Source organism: Monodelphis domestica, chromosome 1 (assembly GCF_027887165.1).
Source record: "Monodelphis domestica isolate mMonDom1 chromosome 1, mMonDom1.pri, whole genome shotgun sequence".
Classification (NCBI taxonomy): domain Eukaryota; kingdom Metazoa; phylum Chordata; class Mammalia; order Didelphimorphia; family Didelphidae; genus Monodelphis; species Monodelphis domestica.
In genome coordinates this window covers 389,377,263-389,392,984 of record NC_077227.1, presented here as the reverse complement: position 1 = coordinate 389,392,984, position 15,722 = coordinate 389,377,263, and the positions used below count along the sequence as shown (strand labels likewise).

General features: G+C 37.0%; 1 protein-coding gene across 15 annotated transcripts in view; it reads left to right on the top strand.

Annotated features, from left to right (window-relative positions):
• Positions 1–15,722, top strand: part of UIMC1 (ubiquitin interaction motif containing 1) — a 193,473-nt gene that overhangs the window by 99,952 nt on the left and 77,799 nt on the right. For 14 of the 15 annotated variants that reach the window (XM_056811650.1, XM_056811651.1, XM_056811653.1 and 11 more), the window contains 2 exons: positions 13,292–13,416; positions 14,332–15,477. In XM_056811650.1, the coding sequence (XP_056667628.1) occupies positions 13,292–13,416; positions 14,332–15,477 (1,271 nt within the window). Of the gene's footprint in view, positions 1–12,530; positions 12,584–13,291; positions 13,417–14,331; positions 15,478–15,722 lie in introns of all 15 variants that reach the window. The other variant, XM_056811656.1, reaches the window with a different exon arrangement.

Genomic DNA, 15,722 nt, shown 5'->3' with positions numbered 1-15,722 from the left:
ACCCAAAAGTTTTAGACTATGGAAACCTGCCATTGGTTGTTAAAATATTGTGGGACTTTGATTAATAATTGTGTCTGATTCCAGGAGAAGGGATCACAATAGAGCCATTGTACAGTGCCAACAAGGTACAAGGTCAAGGAGGCCAACAATCCTTGTGGGATTGATGAGACCTGCATGAAGACAGAGGATTTGTTTGAGGTTTGAGGTAGTGACGGTTTGACATACATCAGATGCAGGTCTTCCCTATGCCACATTCTGACAAGTACTTTGGTTTGCCTGCCATTTTGGCTTCCCTATCCCTGAGAGTGAAAGTAAAATCAGACCAGGGAATAATATACTTCCCTTTTACATCAAAATCTAGCCTTTTTTTCTATCTTATAGCATGGCTGCCAGTGGGTAAGTGCAATATTACTGCATTTGTCCTACAGACTTGTAGGACAGAAATCACTTTAATTGGACCCTGATTTAAGAACCTGTTATAGATTTATTCTTTTTTACTCAGAAATTTTTATATACATAGATTTTGATATTTTAGCTTTGGTTTTTATTTTTTTCTCCCATACTCCCTAACTCAATCATCTATCCTGATTTGATCTGAGTATAGGTCAACATCCTCTTTGGGGGATTGTATAATTTTCATAAAACTTAAGACTTAAAATTTTTTGAGAAAATTTTCAGGAAAAGAAGCTTGCTAATCCCTTGAATCAAGAAAGTGAACTGTTTGAAGAAAGTGCCATAAAACCTACACTGCATCAGAAGATCTAGAATGAACTTTGGGATGTAATTGATTGAACTGAAGGGGGTTGAACATATCATTTATTCTGAATGTAAATTCTTATGCCATAGGGGACTGCCCCCTAATTGGCTTTTTGTCAGTGCACCTAGCAAACATTGGTTTTGCTCTCTATCTTTTATTTCCCTCTTATCTCCAACTATTGTAATTATCTCTTAGAAAGTGCAATATTGTATTCCCCTTTAGCCAGAAGATCTTTAGAGGTATAAGTTGGTTATGTTAAATGATTCATTGGGGAGACTAGTCTCCCAAAGAATTATAGGGGGGGGTTGTGAAGAGTGAATCAAACTCTGTCTATCAATCAACAACTTAAGTTATTCAATCAAAAACTTAAGTAACCCCTACTTAGTACCTTACCAGTCACTAAGTATGAGAGTTAACATGTCACTTGCTAGAGTGGGTGACAACTCCAGAAGCCACTGCTCCACCCCTTGGGCAGTGCTAGGCAAACTGAAAGACTGATTGGTTCCTGTAAAGTAGGGAAGGAACAGCAAGTGACAAGGAAAAAGGATTATAAAAAGTACCTGTCCAAGGGTCTTCTCCTTAAGGCTTCTCCTTTGCAGTCTCTGTTCCTTGGATCTTCTCCTTTGGATTTCTTTGGAGGATGGCTTCTTGGGGCTTTTGGACTTCAACCTTGACTTGGAGTTTTGGGCCTTTTGACTGGAGTTTTTGGCTTCAGGACTTTGACTTTCAGCTTTGGAATTTCTTGGAGTTGGGGACTTTCTTGTTGGGTTCACTTAGCTTAGCTCATGAGGGATTTTATGCATTGGAACCTTGCCTGGATCCTGCCCCGCTGGCTGGTAAGTGACTAGGATTCCCATGTGGAGATTGGAACTGTTGGAGAGCGAGCTTCATTTCACTGGATTAGCATTTAGGGTAGGGTAGGCAGTCTCTTCCTTTCCCTTCCACATTTCCCTCTTTTTACTAATATTCCAATTAAACAAAATTGCTAAAAGCTGCTAATAGTTTTCCTGACTTAAGGGATAATGATCGGTGACCATTTTTTAATAACTCTCTTATTTAGTCAAAACCCAATTTAACCATTATAAGGACCTCCCTTCTCCAGGTCTGGCTCTCTATTCACTGAGCCACCTCGGTGCCCCTGAGTCATCTCCTAGGACCAGTGTTCTTTTTACTTAACACTGTCCTACAGACTAATGCGTCTTCATTTTCAGTAAAGTCTTTTATTGTATCTAATAATGCTGGTAAAAAAGATGCTTAGTCTTAGATCCACTATCCTAATACTATATTGACCTACAATATCCCCTTTTCAGTGTTGATAGTGGGGCTTACACTTGTGTATTTTGGTCATCTATGTGAATTTGACATTTTCTCATTGACTCTGAGTTGTCAAAGCTTTTTGCAAGTACGTGCCATCACTTATTCATGGGAGCCTGTAGGTGAGATGTTTTATTCAGCCAAGTCAAAATGGAACACAAAATCTAAGCAGATTGTTCTACTCTTTATATTTTAATCTAGTACTGTAAAATAAAAATATGTAAGTAGAAAGGATAGAGCTTTAATAATTACTTTTAGTGTTTTCCTGACATCAAGGATTCAGAAGTGACTCATTTTCTTTGAGGAGTTTTAATGTAGTCAAAACTAGTTAATTCTTGGATGAGATGGTCATGTTTTTTTCATTATGCTCATTTACTGCTGTAATATATCATCACTGAATTTTAGGATGTTGTATAGGGCATTTATTTTAGGCTGTTTTTGAAGGAGATGAAGAAAGATTTAAGTGGAAGAGGGAATTTGTTTTGTTTAATTGGCTACATCTGAAATGCAATAGTAGGAGTTAGTGTGATGTGGTATAGTTGTAAGAACAATGGACTTGGAGTTAGGAGATCTGAGTTCAAAGAAAAATGACCTTTAGCAATTCATTTAACCTTTTGGGACCTTGCTTTCCTTTTTAAATATCTATACTAATACTGCTATTTATAGTGATATTGTGAGGAAAGCATTATGTAAATTTCAAATTGTTCTTTACATTTGAACTGATATTATCATTTGATGTATAGGTATTCAACTTGGGACCTCCTGATATATGAAGCATCTAGTTTTAGGTTTCAGTTTAGTCTGTTTGCCCACCTACCAATGGGAAGCTAACAGAACATATTGAGTTCTTGTTCATCATAAATTATGACTAGTGTTGCCTGCATTACCCAAGTTATATACATACATTCAGTGCTTTGGAAAGATAATGCAGCCAGCAGAATTATCAGATATTTTGAAGAGGTGTCAGTTCAATTGCAACCTAACCAGTCCCTCAGGTTCCTGAGGGTGAGTTTGGTCTGATATTTTTTTTCCTTAAGATGCATGCTTCTGGATGGGATTGTTATTATAACCACTATCTGTACTAGCTCTTGAGTTCCTGAAGACTTGAGAATTAGGGGTAAAATGTGTCCTGTTTACCTCCCTTGTTGTCTTGGCCTCAAGCCTAATCCTACATCACTTTTGGTTTAATTGTGTGAAAGATAGGAATGAGTTGCTGAATGTGTGTTTTTGTTTTCTTTTCAAGAGGTTGCTTATTGTTAGAATAAATAGCATGGCCTTGGGAATACCTCATATTTATATTATTTTTAAACTGCTTTTCAGGCTTTTGAGATGATCATCCTAGTAGCCTGGTAAGGTTCCTGATTCCCCGCTAGTACAGTAGTTAGGATAGATTATTACAGCTAAGGAAACTAAGTTCCAGAGAGATTTGCTGAGTACTACTGCTTTCCAAGTATTTCATCTCCTTGCCATTGGAGAACATAGTAATTAGGAGAGAGTATGGCAATAAAGAAACACTGGATTTGGAAACCAGAGACCTGGTTTCAAATGCTCATACGCTTAGACTTTGGGCAGCAAGTAATCAATAGAATTTATTAAGCGCCTACTAAGTTACTTCTCTTCTCAAGACCTCCTTATTTTTAAAATGAGAGTTGGACTTGATGACTTCTCATGTCCCTTCCAACTTTAATGTCCTGTGATTCTAAGTGGTGGAAAGAGTGAAATATGATCAAATTATCAGTATATAACAGTATTATAATCTTCATGTAAATAGTAATATTTATGACCACAAATGAGAGGCAGCATGCATTAGTCAATAGAGAGCCAGCCTCAAAGTAAGGAAGATCTACTTTCTGACCTATATTGGCACTAAACCTCTTAGTTTTCTAGGGCAACCCTTTAAGACTAAATAGTGGAGACTATATCAGCCTACATTGGCAAAGGTAATTTCCTTACTTGGGAGTTCTGTCTAGCAATGAAATCATAGTTCCAGTCTTGATCCTTTGAAGTAACAAAGAGCTCTGACATTTCTCTGGGAAGCAGAATGATCAAGTATGCAAACTAATGTTTTATCCCAAGGGTCTGACTATAATAACTTAAGTTTCTATAGTATTTCATAGTTTACAAAGGTTTTTTTCCCCCCATCATAGTTTTGTGAGATAAGGTAGTTTGAGTATTATTCCCATTTTACAGATGAGGAAACCAAGACTCAGAGGTTAAGTGAATTGTGGGTCACACAGTGAGTGGATGGCAAAGGTAGAGTTTGAAACTCAGTACCCTTGACTCCAATGCCAGTGCTTTTTCTTCTTTCTGCTGCCTCCCTTAATTTAAGTAATGGCAAAAAGGACCCATAGGGGATGCCTTGTTGCTTCCTAGAACCTTCAGGAAATAATGTTCTACAGAGTCAAATCATCTGACAAACTGAAATTTTGTTCCTTTAAGCAGCCTAATTTCTTTTTCATTTTAACCATTTTGGACAAATATTTCTTATTCATTTCCTTGCTTTTTCAAACTGCAATGAAATGTTCTACAGAGTCAAATCATCTGACAAACTGAAATTTTGTTCCTTTAAGCAACCCAATTTCTTTTTCATTTTAACTATTTTGGACAAATCTTATGCATTTCCTTGCTTTTTCAAACTGCAATGAGTGTGCTGAATGTTGTTTAACCATTTTTTGATCACCTGATCATCACTGTAAACATTGCTCTGTGGACTATTATACATCCTTCAGCTCCTATCTCTGATAATGTGTTGTTATATGATGTTTCCTTTAACTTAGGGAATAGAAAGCAGTCAAAAGAAATTCAGCCACTCCTTCTTTCCACTGTCCCTAGAAGTGAGGATGGTGTATATCTCTGCATTATATTTGTCTTTTTTTTTTCAAAATGACTTTATTGATGGTTTTTGTCTTTATATCATGCTTCATTCCCCCAAAAGATCCCTTCCCCAACCCTACCCAGGGAACTATCTCTTATAACAAAAAATAAAAATGAAGATAAATAGGGGAGTTTGGCAGATAAATCAACATATACTAGTTATCTAGAATATTTTTCACAGCTGAAGCCCCTCAGTACAGCAAAAAAGGGAACAAGGTTTACTTACATCTTGTTAGGGAGAAAACTTGGATGTTCTTCACAATGTTTAGTGTTCTTTTTTATGCTTCTCTGAATTCCTCATATTTACAATTTCTTACAGTAAAATTATAATCCATTACATTCATGTACCACAATTTGTTTGGCCTTAGTTGATGAGCTGCTTTTATTAAAAAAAATTACTTTTTTAACTTTAAAATTTTTTCGAATACATGTAGAAACAATTTTTGATAATTGTTTCCTGTTATTTTTGATTCAGATATTCTCCCTCCCCGCCCCCCTGTATCTGATCTGATACAGGTTATATTAGTGCTTTCATGCAATACATAGTTCCATATTTCTCATGACATGACAGAAGACACATATCACAATAATCATTCATGAAGGAAATAAAGTAAAAAATGACATGTTTTAATCAGCAGTGAGATTCTAACAGTTCTTTCTTTGACTGTGGTAAAATTTTTTAAAATCATGTGTCCCTTGGCGTTATCTTGGAACCTTGTTTTGCCGATAATAGTTTAGTCCTTCACAGTTGGTCATTGTTTTCTAATTTCCTATAACTATAAAATAGTTTGAATATTATTCCCATTTTACAGGAAACTGAGATAGTTTTTCTATTACTGTATCTAAATTGTCTTTTTCTGGCTTCCTGTAGGATTTTTTCTTTTGTTTGATAGCTTTGGAATTTGGCAATTACATTCCTGGGAGTTGTCTTTTGGGGGTTTAGTGTAGAAGGTGTTCTGTGAGCTCTGTCAGTGGCTGTATTGCCCCCTTGTTCTAGAATCTCTGGGCAATTTTCTTTGATTATATCTTGTATCACCATGTCTAGTTTGGTGTTTATTTCTGGCTTTTCTGGGAGTCCAATTATTCTTAAATTATCCCTTCTCCCTCTATTTTCCAGATCTATCACCTTGTCGGTGAGATATTTTATGTTCTCTTCTAATTTCTTGGTATTTTGGCTTTGCTTTATTAATTCTTGCTCTTTTACACGATCGTTGTCTTCCAGCTGCCTGATTCTGGCCTTTAAAGCCTGGTTTTCCTTTTCAGTTTCATCATACCAGTTTTGTAGATGCGTGAATTTCTTTTGCATTATTTCCAACTTTTCCTCCCAGAAGGCTTCCATCTTTTTGGTCATTTCTGATTCAAATTCTTCATAGGTTTGTGGAGAGTTTCCATTTCCTTTGGAAGGTTTTGGAGCATTTTCTTTTATATTATCTTCTATCTGCTCTGTATTTTGTATTTTGGCTCCATAGAATGTGTCCAAAGTCGCCCCTTTCTTCTTATTTTTCTTGGTATTTTGGGGCTTCTGTGGTTCTGTGGAGTTTGCCATCTCTGAATGTGGAGGATTAGCTTTTCTTGTCTCTGTCTGGTGTTCAGAGGCTTTAGTCCTGGGCAGATGGTTCTATGAGCTTTCCCTGGGTTAAACTGAATATGCCTCACTGGAACTGGAATGGAAGGGTCGGACCACGTTGCTTTCCGGAAGTTGCCTTCAGAATCGCTGGCCGTGAGGCTGTTTCGTCGGCCTGCGGGGGGATGGGCTGCAGCTAACCCAAGCTCCGAGGGCAGGGACTTTCACTGAGACTTGGATAGCAGGATCCAGCCCGTGAGGCTGTCTTGCTCCAGGCAGTGACTTTCACTGGGACTCGGATAGAAGGCCCTGAGGGTTGTTGTTCCGAGGACCCTACTCTCTGAGCCAGGCCGGGCTGCGGCTTCCGGGAGCCTTGGACTCTGCACTCCTACCCCTGAGGTCCGAGTGATCTCGGGTTCTGGCTTTTGAGGGGAGCCGTACCTTTTGAACTGGGTCCAGGTCCAGGAGGAGGGTTCCCAGGGTCTGTGCTGTTGATCGTTTTGAATTTCGGCGCCTTAGGAGCTTATAGTTTGAGATCGGTCGGGAAGGGTTTTCCGGAGATCTGAACTTTAGCTTTCTCTAAGCCGCCATCTTAACCGGAAGTCTCTATTACTGTATACACTGTTGTTCTGGTTCTACTTACTTCACTTTGCATCACTTCATTTAAGTATTTCCAGTATAAGGATTAAAATGGGTTTTGGTCAAATTCAGAGTTATAAAAAGTTGTCGTCATTGTTTATAAAAATGGACTCAAGTCAAAAGGCTGTTAGTAGCTTTAGTAGCTTTATTACAGCAAGGTGGAGATAGTAAAGAAAGGGAAATGTAGGAAGGAGGTAGAAAATATTGCCTAGCTAAATACCCTAAGTCCGGATCTGAGTGCTTCCAGACTGCAAATGCAAATCCAAATGTGAATTTCACCAGAATCTGAGTGTCTCTAGCCAAGTGTTTCACAAACCAAAGGACTGATGCTGAAGCCGCAAAAGGCAGTCTCTTATGCCAAGGAAGCAAGAGTCTCACCAGAGGAAGCAAAAGTCTCACTAGAGTAAGCATCCCTATTCAGACTGAGTCACCAACATAGCAAGCCAAATCCGAAAGTCCACCAGAATACAAAGTCTAAATCAAGAAGCCAAAATCAGAAGCCACATCCAAAATGGGAATCTGAAATCAGAGTCTGAAATGAGAATCACTGACTTCCTGTTGGGTCTCATCTTATAAGCACTTTTCTCTACCCTACAGTTCTCCCATGTCACATCTCAGGAACCAATCATAGTCTTAATTTGTCTAGCACTGTGGGGGGTGGCGGGGAGTGGGGGAACAGTGCTTGTGGGATCCATTTCTGGTCCTTGAGATGTACTTCTTTTTCTAGTAAAAGGTTCTTCAAGAGCCTGACTAAGTGTGAAAGGAGGGGTACTCCAAGTTCTTGATTAAGTTAAAATAAACAAAGGGAGTTAAAAATTCCCTTTCACACCAGGTTGTCCTGAACTCATCCTATTCATCATTTCTACACTAGTTTTCCATAACAATCCACATACCACTTCTTCTTCAACCATTTCCCAATTGATGGATACTCCCTTAGTTTCCAATTCTTTGCCATTACAAAAAGCTGCTAAAAATATTTTTGTACAAGTAGGTGCTTTGGGATACAGATCCAGTAGTAGTATTGCTGGATCAAAGGGTATGCATAACTTTATGACCTTTTAGGCATAGTTTCATATTGTTCTCCAGAATGGTGGCATCAATTCACAGTTCCACTATATTAGTGTCACAGTTTTCCCACATTCCCTCCAGCATTTATCATTTTCCTTTTTGGTCATGTTAGCCAATCTGCTAAGTGTGAGGTAGTATCTTAGAGTTTTTTAATTTTTCATTTCTCTAACCAATTGTGATGTGTAACATTTTTTCATATGACTATAGGTAGTTTTAATTATTTCTTCTAAGAACTTTCTCTCAGATCCTTTGACCAAGTTGGGGGTATGCTTTGTATTCTTATAAATTTAGCTCACTTTCCTATATATTTGAGAAATGAGGCCTTTGTCAGAGACTTTTGCTGTTAATTTTCCTCCTCAATTTGTTGTTTCTCTTCTAATTTTGGTTGCATTGGTTTTGTTTGTACAAATCCTTTTTAATTTAATGTAATCAGAATTATCCATTGAATTTTTCATATGTACTCTGATTTGGACATAAATTCTTCACTTATATATAAGTCTGACAAGTGAACTTTTCAGTGTTCCTCATTTTGTTTGTGGTATTGCCCTTTATTTCCAGATCAAGTATCCATTTTGACTTTATCTTGGTATATGATGTGAGATATTGGCCAATGCTGTTTCTGCCATATTGCTTTCTAGTTTTTCAATGGTTTTTGTTAGATAGTAAGTTCTTCCTCCAATAGCTTGGATCTTTGGGTTTATAGAACACTAGGTTACTATGGTCATTAACTCCTGTGTGTTGATTACCTAATCTATTCTTGGGCATTACCAGATTATTTTGATGATTATCACTTTATAATATAGTATGAGATTTGTTATGGCTAGACTTCTTTCCTTCATTTTTTTTCTCCATTAATTTCTTTGATATTCTTGACCTTTTGTTCTTTCAAATGAATTTTGCTATTTTTTCTAGTTCTAGGAAATAATTTTTGGGGTAGTTTCATTGGTATAGGATTGAATGAGTAAAAATTTTTTTCAGTTTACTAATTTTATTTTTAACTCAATTACATGAAAAAAAAACATTTTTAACCTTTATTTTCTTTAAGTTTGGGCCAAATTCACCCCATCTTCCCTTTCCTTCCTCCCTCCCCAAGATAGCAAGCAATATAATATAGATTTTACATGTGTAATAGTATAAGACATCTTCCCATATGTCCTTTTGTGAAAGAAAACTTGAACAAATGAGAGAAAGGTGAAGAAATAAAGTGAAATACGGTATGTCTTGGTCTGTATTCAGACTCCATCAGTTCTTTTTCTGGAGGCAGATGGCATTTTTTATCATGAGTACTTGAGGTTTTTCTTGGATTGCTCTTTTGCTAGGAAAATCTGAGTCACTCCTAAATATTCATTACATAATATTGCTATTACTGTGTACAATGTTCTCCTGTTTCTGCTCCCTTCATTTTGCATCAGTTCATGTAGGTCTTTCCAAATTGTTATTAAGTCCTCCTTTACATCATTTCTTTTAGCACAGTAGTATTCCATTACAAGCCACATTCTTTGCCACTACAAAAAGAGCTGCTTTAAATATTTTTGCATAAACAGATCTTTTCCTCTTTTTTAAATCCTTTGGAATATAGACCTAGTAGTAGTGTTGCTGGTTCAAAGGTTATGCAAAATTTTAAAGCTGATATAACCTTCCATTAAAAAAATATACACATGTATACACACATGCATATATACAAATGTATGTATATATGTATACACATATATTATATATTTACATATTGTTTTCTCCATTAGTATGTGAATTCCATGAGAGCAAGACTTTTTTTTATTTTAATTCTTACCATCTGTCTTAGTATCAATTCTAAGACAGAAGAGCTACGACTAGGCATTTGAGGCTAAGTCACTTGCCAGGGTCACACGGATAGGAAGTATCCAAGTCCAGATTTGAATCCAAGTCCTCCTGACTCCAGGCCTGATGCTCTATCTGCTGTACCACTTAACCATACCTCATTCCTGGTAACTTAGTAAGCACTTAATAAATGCTTGCTGACTGACTTGTGGGAAGCCATCAAGTCCATGCTGACATAAATATAGACACACACGATAAATCCCTCTGTTCAAGATGCTTGCATTCTTTTGGGAAAAGACAACACATAAAGGGGAACTGGAAAGATTTGGGTTCATTCATGAACTAGTTGACCATCCACTGTCATACTATTATTGATTTATTATTTTTTGGTGTTCAGCTTTTTCTGCTTTTGCTTTATTTTTATTGATAACTTTGATTTTTTTACATCATCTTTAATTCTAATATATTTCTCCCTCTTCTATACTCAGCAAAACATCTCTTGTTATACAGAATAAAAAAGAGAAGAGAAGTTCAGCTGTGTTCAATTTATATGGAAAATTCTATACCCATAGCTCCTCATCCCTACAAAGAAGGGAGGGAGGTGCATGTTTCTGACTCTTGACTGGGGTCAACTTGTACACTTGTTTGAGCAAGGATCAAAACAGTGAAAAATAAAGATATTGCATGCAATTGAAACAACTCCATCCTAAGCCATCTAAGCAAGTTATTGCCACTGAAGAATGGGAAATGAAGGATCTTTTACTGATGGAAACCAGTTGCCACATTGAGGACAACAGAAGAGTCTAGAAACATCACCCATCAATAACAGTTTTCTTGGCAAGCAAAGATAAGGCAGCCAAGGGTAACACTGAGTAGTGGGCAATTAATTATGAGCGTATTGCCTCATAAAACAGTAGGAAACAATAGAGAGAAAAATAAGTTTTACATTAAACTTGGTAAGTGACTTATTTAAGTAAAATCATCTTTAAAACATTTAAGAATAAGACTGAAAAAAATGACAGATGCAAAACAGAAGCTATACCAAATAGAAAAAGGAGCTATACCAGACTAAGGAGAACCACAAAGGGGGTTCATATTGAATGTAAGAGTTTTGAAGACAATGGGGAATTGATTCCCAAAGTTTATGGAAGAGAGGAAGACACCAAAGGTGCAAAAACATCTTTAACTTTATTACCAAAAACAATAAAATACCCATTACTAATTAATTCTTTTTGTACCTTTTCATTTGTACAACATTTTTATGAGTCTTTACACAGAAACAGAAATTCTACTCCAGAGTTGATCATATCTTTACAATAACAACTGACCAAATAGCTCAGAGGATACTAAATCCCACTGTATTTTTTCATTGATTATAAGAACCATTGATTTGGTAGACTTTAATTCTTCCTCAGTGTTCATCCTTTACAAGATGCATATGTCAGAATATTATAAGATACTTTGAAAGCTCAAATAACAAGAGAAAACTACATTCAGCAATGCTACCAAAGAAGAGATAAAAACAGAGATGTGTTCTCACCAATGGCATTCCCCAGTTTTATGGTAGATGTGGTAGAATGCCAACTCAATTAAAATAAAAGCTTTATTACATGCTCTGTGGACATGAGTTCCTCCATATACTCCTGTTTCTGGATGACAGTGTGCTGATTTCATGAAGCCCTGGAATATTTAAGAGCCATATAAATGAGATATGTTCATTCAGTGAAATACATAATTGTTCAAAAGAGTTTGTCCTAACCAGCTGTAGAAGACAAAAACTAAGTGGATGAAAAATAACTATGTTTATGCTATGCAGTTGGATGAACAGTTTATAGAATTTGTATAGTATGTGTATCTTGGAAATTCATGGTAATGCTCAGAATTGAATAGGAGGAGGATAGGTTGGATAGCCTTTGGGAAATTACAGTTATTTTTATAACCCCTGGCTTTTCTCAAAACAAAGGTTTTTAATACCAGTGTTCTTCTGGTGATGTTTAGTATGACTTAAAGTTATGGAATGTTGTAGTCTGAATGATAAAAGTTGAGTATCATTCAGAGGGCAATGCAGAGGACTTGGGCAAACAGTAGTATATTGTAAGTGGGGAACTGTTGTAGGACAGGTGGATGTATAAGATATCATTAGAGCAATTACAACTGGAAAAAAAATGGGCTTATCCCCCATATAGTGAGAGCAAGAGAGGGATAACCTAAGTTCTTCATTGGTATCTATGGAAAATGTAGAGCTTGAGGAAAGCCTCTAGCACATTTTTTTGGAGCACAAATCCAGCACAGAAATTTCCTTTGGCATTTTTAAAAAAATCATCAACACCTCAGGATCAAACATTTATTAAGTATAAATCAGGATCTCCACTAAAGTCTTCTGATACTCATCATCTTTATCATCATCACTAGCTTTTATATAGTGCTTTAAAATTTGTAGAGTACTTTACATATATTGTCTCATTTAATTCACAACAACCCTGTGAGGGAGGTACTATTTTTATTCATATTTTGCAGATGAGGAAACTGAGACTGAGAGATTTTGTCACTTATGCAGGGCCACATAGCTAGTAAGTATCTGAGGCAGGATTTTAATTCATATTTTTCTCTCTCAGGTCCACTGTACCACCTAGCTCCCTCTAGCCCTTAACAGCATAGGAGGGCAAGCTTAGGGGTTTGTTTGAATTAAAATAAATTTTTTTCTTCTCTTTGTAGTGAATACATAGGATGTTATAAATGAAATTTCACAGAATAGGAAGGTGTTGATAGGTTGCAATCTATATCATTGGAGGGAAGAGATAAACATATCAATGTCATCTTCCTCTGAAGATATAACCTTTGATATATTGAGGTTGAGAAACCCAAGACCCAGTGACTCAGGCCTTTGGTGGTGAACCTTTTCAGAATTAGGCTGGTCTTCTAGTGACACATTTCATCTCCAGGATTTTATTTGAATTGCTTCCAACTTTTAAGCATGCTGGTTGTGATTCATGTGCCTAGCTTTCAAGCGCTCAGGGTCAAGTTCATGCTGTAGTAACATAATTATGGAGAACTTAAGAACTGAACTTGTGCAAATGTAAAGTGTGACGTAGTGGAGAGGGCCCAGGTCTGGGAAGCAGGAGACCTAGAATTGAGTTCTAGTCCATAGGGAAAATTGTAGTGTTTGTGTCTGGTTGGATTAGATGGTCCCCACAGTCTCCTTCGGCTCCAAATAGTCTATAATTCCATTTTTTATGTTCAAATAAATACATGATTTATTTTTTCCCTTTGCCTTTCAGAGATGACAGAAGAGGAGCAGTTTGCTTTGGCTCTGAAAATGAGTGAACAAGAAGCACAGCAAGTGAATGACCAGGCAGAAGAAGAAGAGGCGCTCTTAAGGAAGGCCATTGCTGAGAGCTTGAATGTAATTATACCTTTTCTTAAAAAGTTTTACTGGAATGCGATAGCTGTATTCTTTCAATCTCTCAGTCATAGACTTGTGACCATAAAGAATATAGTCCTCCAGTATTTTACAGTATTATTGAAAGTAACAAGGAGCAGTTTATAAATTCACATGAGAAAGAACCCTTGAGGCATTTGGGGTGAACATCATTTGAATTAATTTTGACATGAAGGCATTTACTCTGTAGATTTTTTTAGGCTATTATTTAGAAGAAGAAAAGTGTTGAATAGTTGATTAAAAATCACACTCCTACTTTCATGTGGTATAGTGGAAAGATTGATGGATTTGTAACTAAAAGACATGACTTTAAGTTGTGAGACCATAGGCAAATAATTTAACCTCTCCAAGTGTCACTTTCCTTGTCTTTTTAAATGGGGATGAAGTCCCTGCTTCATGAGGTTGTTATGAGGAAAGCCCTTTGCAAAATATAAAGTTATTATCATTACTTTCAGAATAATGGTATTTATTTGGCACTAAAAAGAATAGGACACAGGGTAGGCATTTTCCTGTGGGGAAAGCCCAGAGTAAAAATTGGTGGTGGGGGTGAATAGAGCTGGGGAGGTGGGAGGAAATATAGAGAGAAGATTTGGCAGTTTTTCTGAAGATTCAAATATATTCATAGAAATCTATATTCTTATATGGATATATAAACTCTTTAGTGGATAACTACAAATGGAATGAAAAGATATGGAGATGATAGCATCCTATAGTCATCACTTATGCCAATTAACACTGGTTATTGAAAAAAAAAACATTTAGCCTTCAGATGTTAGAGAGGAAGAACTGATCATAGGCAATATACTCTACTTTTTTCCCATTGCTTCTCATGTGCATCTACATTAATAATTTTATGGTGGGTGGGATAACTTGTTTCAGAGTTGCCAACCTTCTGATTCCTCTGCTACCACCTCTGCACCTTTGTTCACTGGAGTACCTGGACAGTATCATCAGGAGAAACCAGTGGTCTCTGAGACTATTGAATACACGTTGCCTCGTCCTGAATCTTCACACTCTCCTATCACCTCCCTGGCACAGGCATTTCAATCTGAACAGACAGAAGTGCCCAAAAGCCCTCTGGTGATGTTGAAGAGGTTAAGTCAAGAAATAGTTGAAAGCTCATTAGTATCAAGCATAATTTTATCTCAAGAAAAGAGCCAACTGTTGCTTAAATCCAATGAAACACGTTCCTCACCTATTTTAAGTGACTCCAGTGATGAATTATCAAGTCCTCCTGGTAAAAAACAGTTTGTTCTGAGTCCTACTTTTTCTCGAGTACCTACAGGAACATGGCAGCTGGTACCTCGGAAATTGTTTGCAAACGCATGCGTTAGCCAAGAAGAGGAGGCTGAAGCAAGAGAGAAGTGTTTGGATCATACTGTTGACCTGGAAGTGGAGCCAGTCACTGGAAGTTCAGGAATTAGGGATAAATTCAACCAGCCAATTCTTGAGAGTAAGAACTCTAACTTTTTTGATAATGGGACTAGTCAATGGACTGAAGGTACAAAGTGTAAACAGCCTAAAGAAAATAGTAGGCTAGGTTGTGGTTCTTTCATGGCTACACAAAGGAAAGAAAAGACACCTCAGTTCCGCCTCCCTGGCACAATTGATGTCAAGGGTCTGCAGGAAGAAATTGGAGGCACTGTGCACTATTACTGGGGCATCCCGTTCTGCCCTATTGAAATGGACCCTAACCAGTATACTAAGGTCATACTATGTCAGCTGGAGGTTTATCAGAAAAGCCTGAAATTGGCTCAGAGGCAACTTCTTCAAAAAAAAGAGTTTGGAGAGCCAATATTACCTGACTCTCCTTCCCTGCTGCAAAAGGAGCATGATGGACGAGATCAAGCCAAAGGACTAAATGAATCTCTTGCAGAAAAGATAGGAAACGATAACACAGAAACAAGGAAAGAACTACTGACATCTACCTGGCATTTAAAAAGGAAGGCTATCCATGGGAGTCCATTGCAGAGTTTGAAAGAAAAGGCTTTACTGGAGGAAGAACCAACAACCAGTCACCATCAGGTAAGGATCAAGAATGCCTGGGACAGGGGTGCTTAACCTGCAGAATAAACAGGAATATGGGTTAACCTTAGCCTATCATAATGTTCATTAAAAGGGATTAGCAACCTATAGTGTTAAATTAGCTGGGACTTATTTCTTTGGGAATCACTATTCTTATTATCTTGCATCATAGTCTGGAAAGATTCCTGAAAAAGAAATGAAATCTTATTCCTTTATATCCTATTCCCAAACTTCCCTAGATGTCA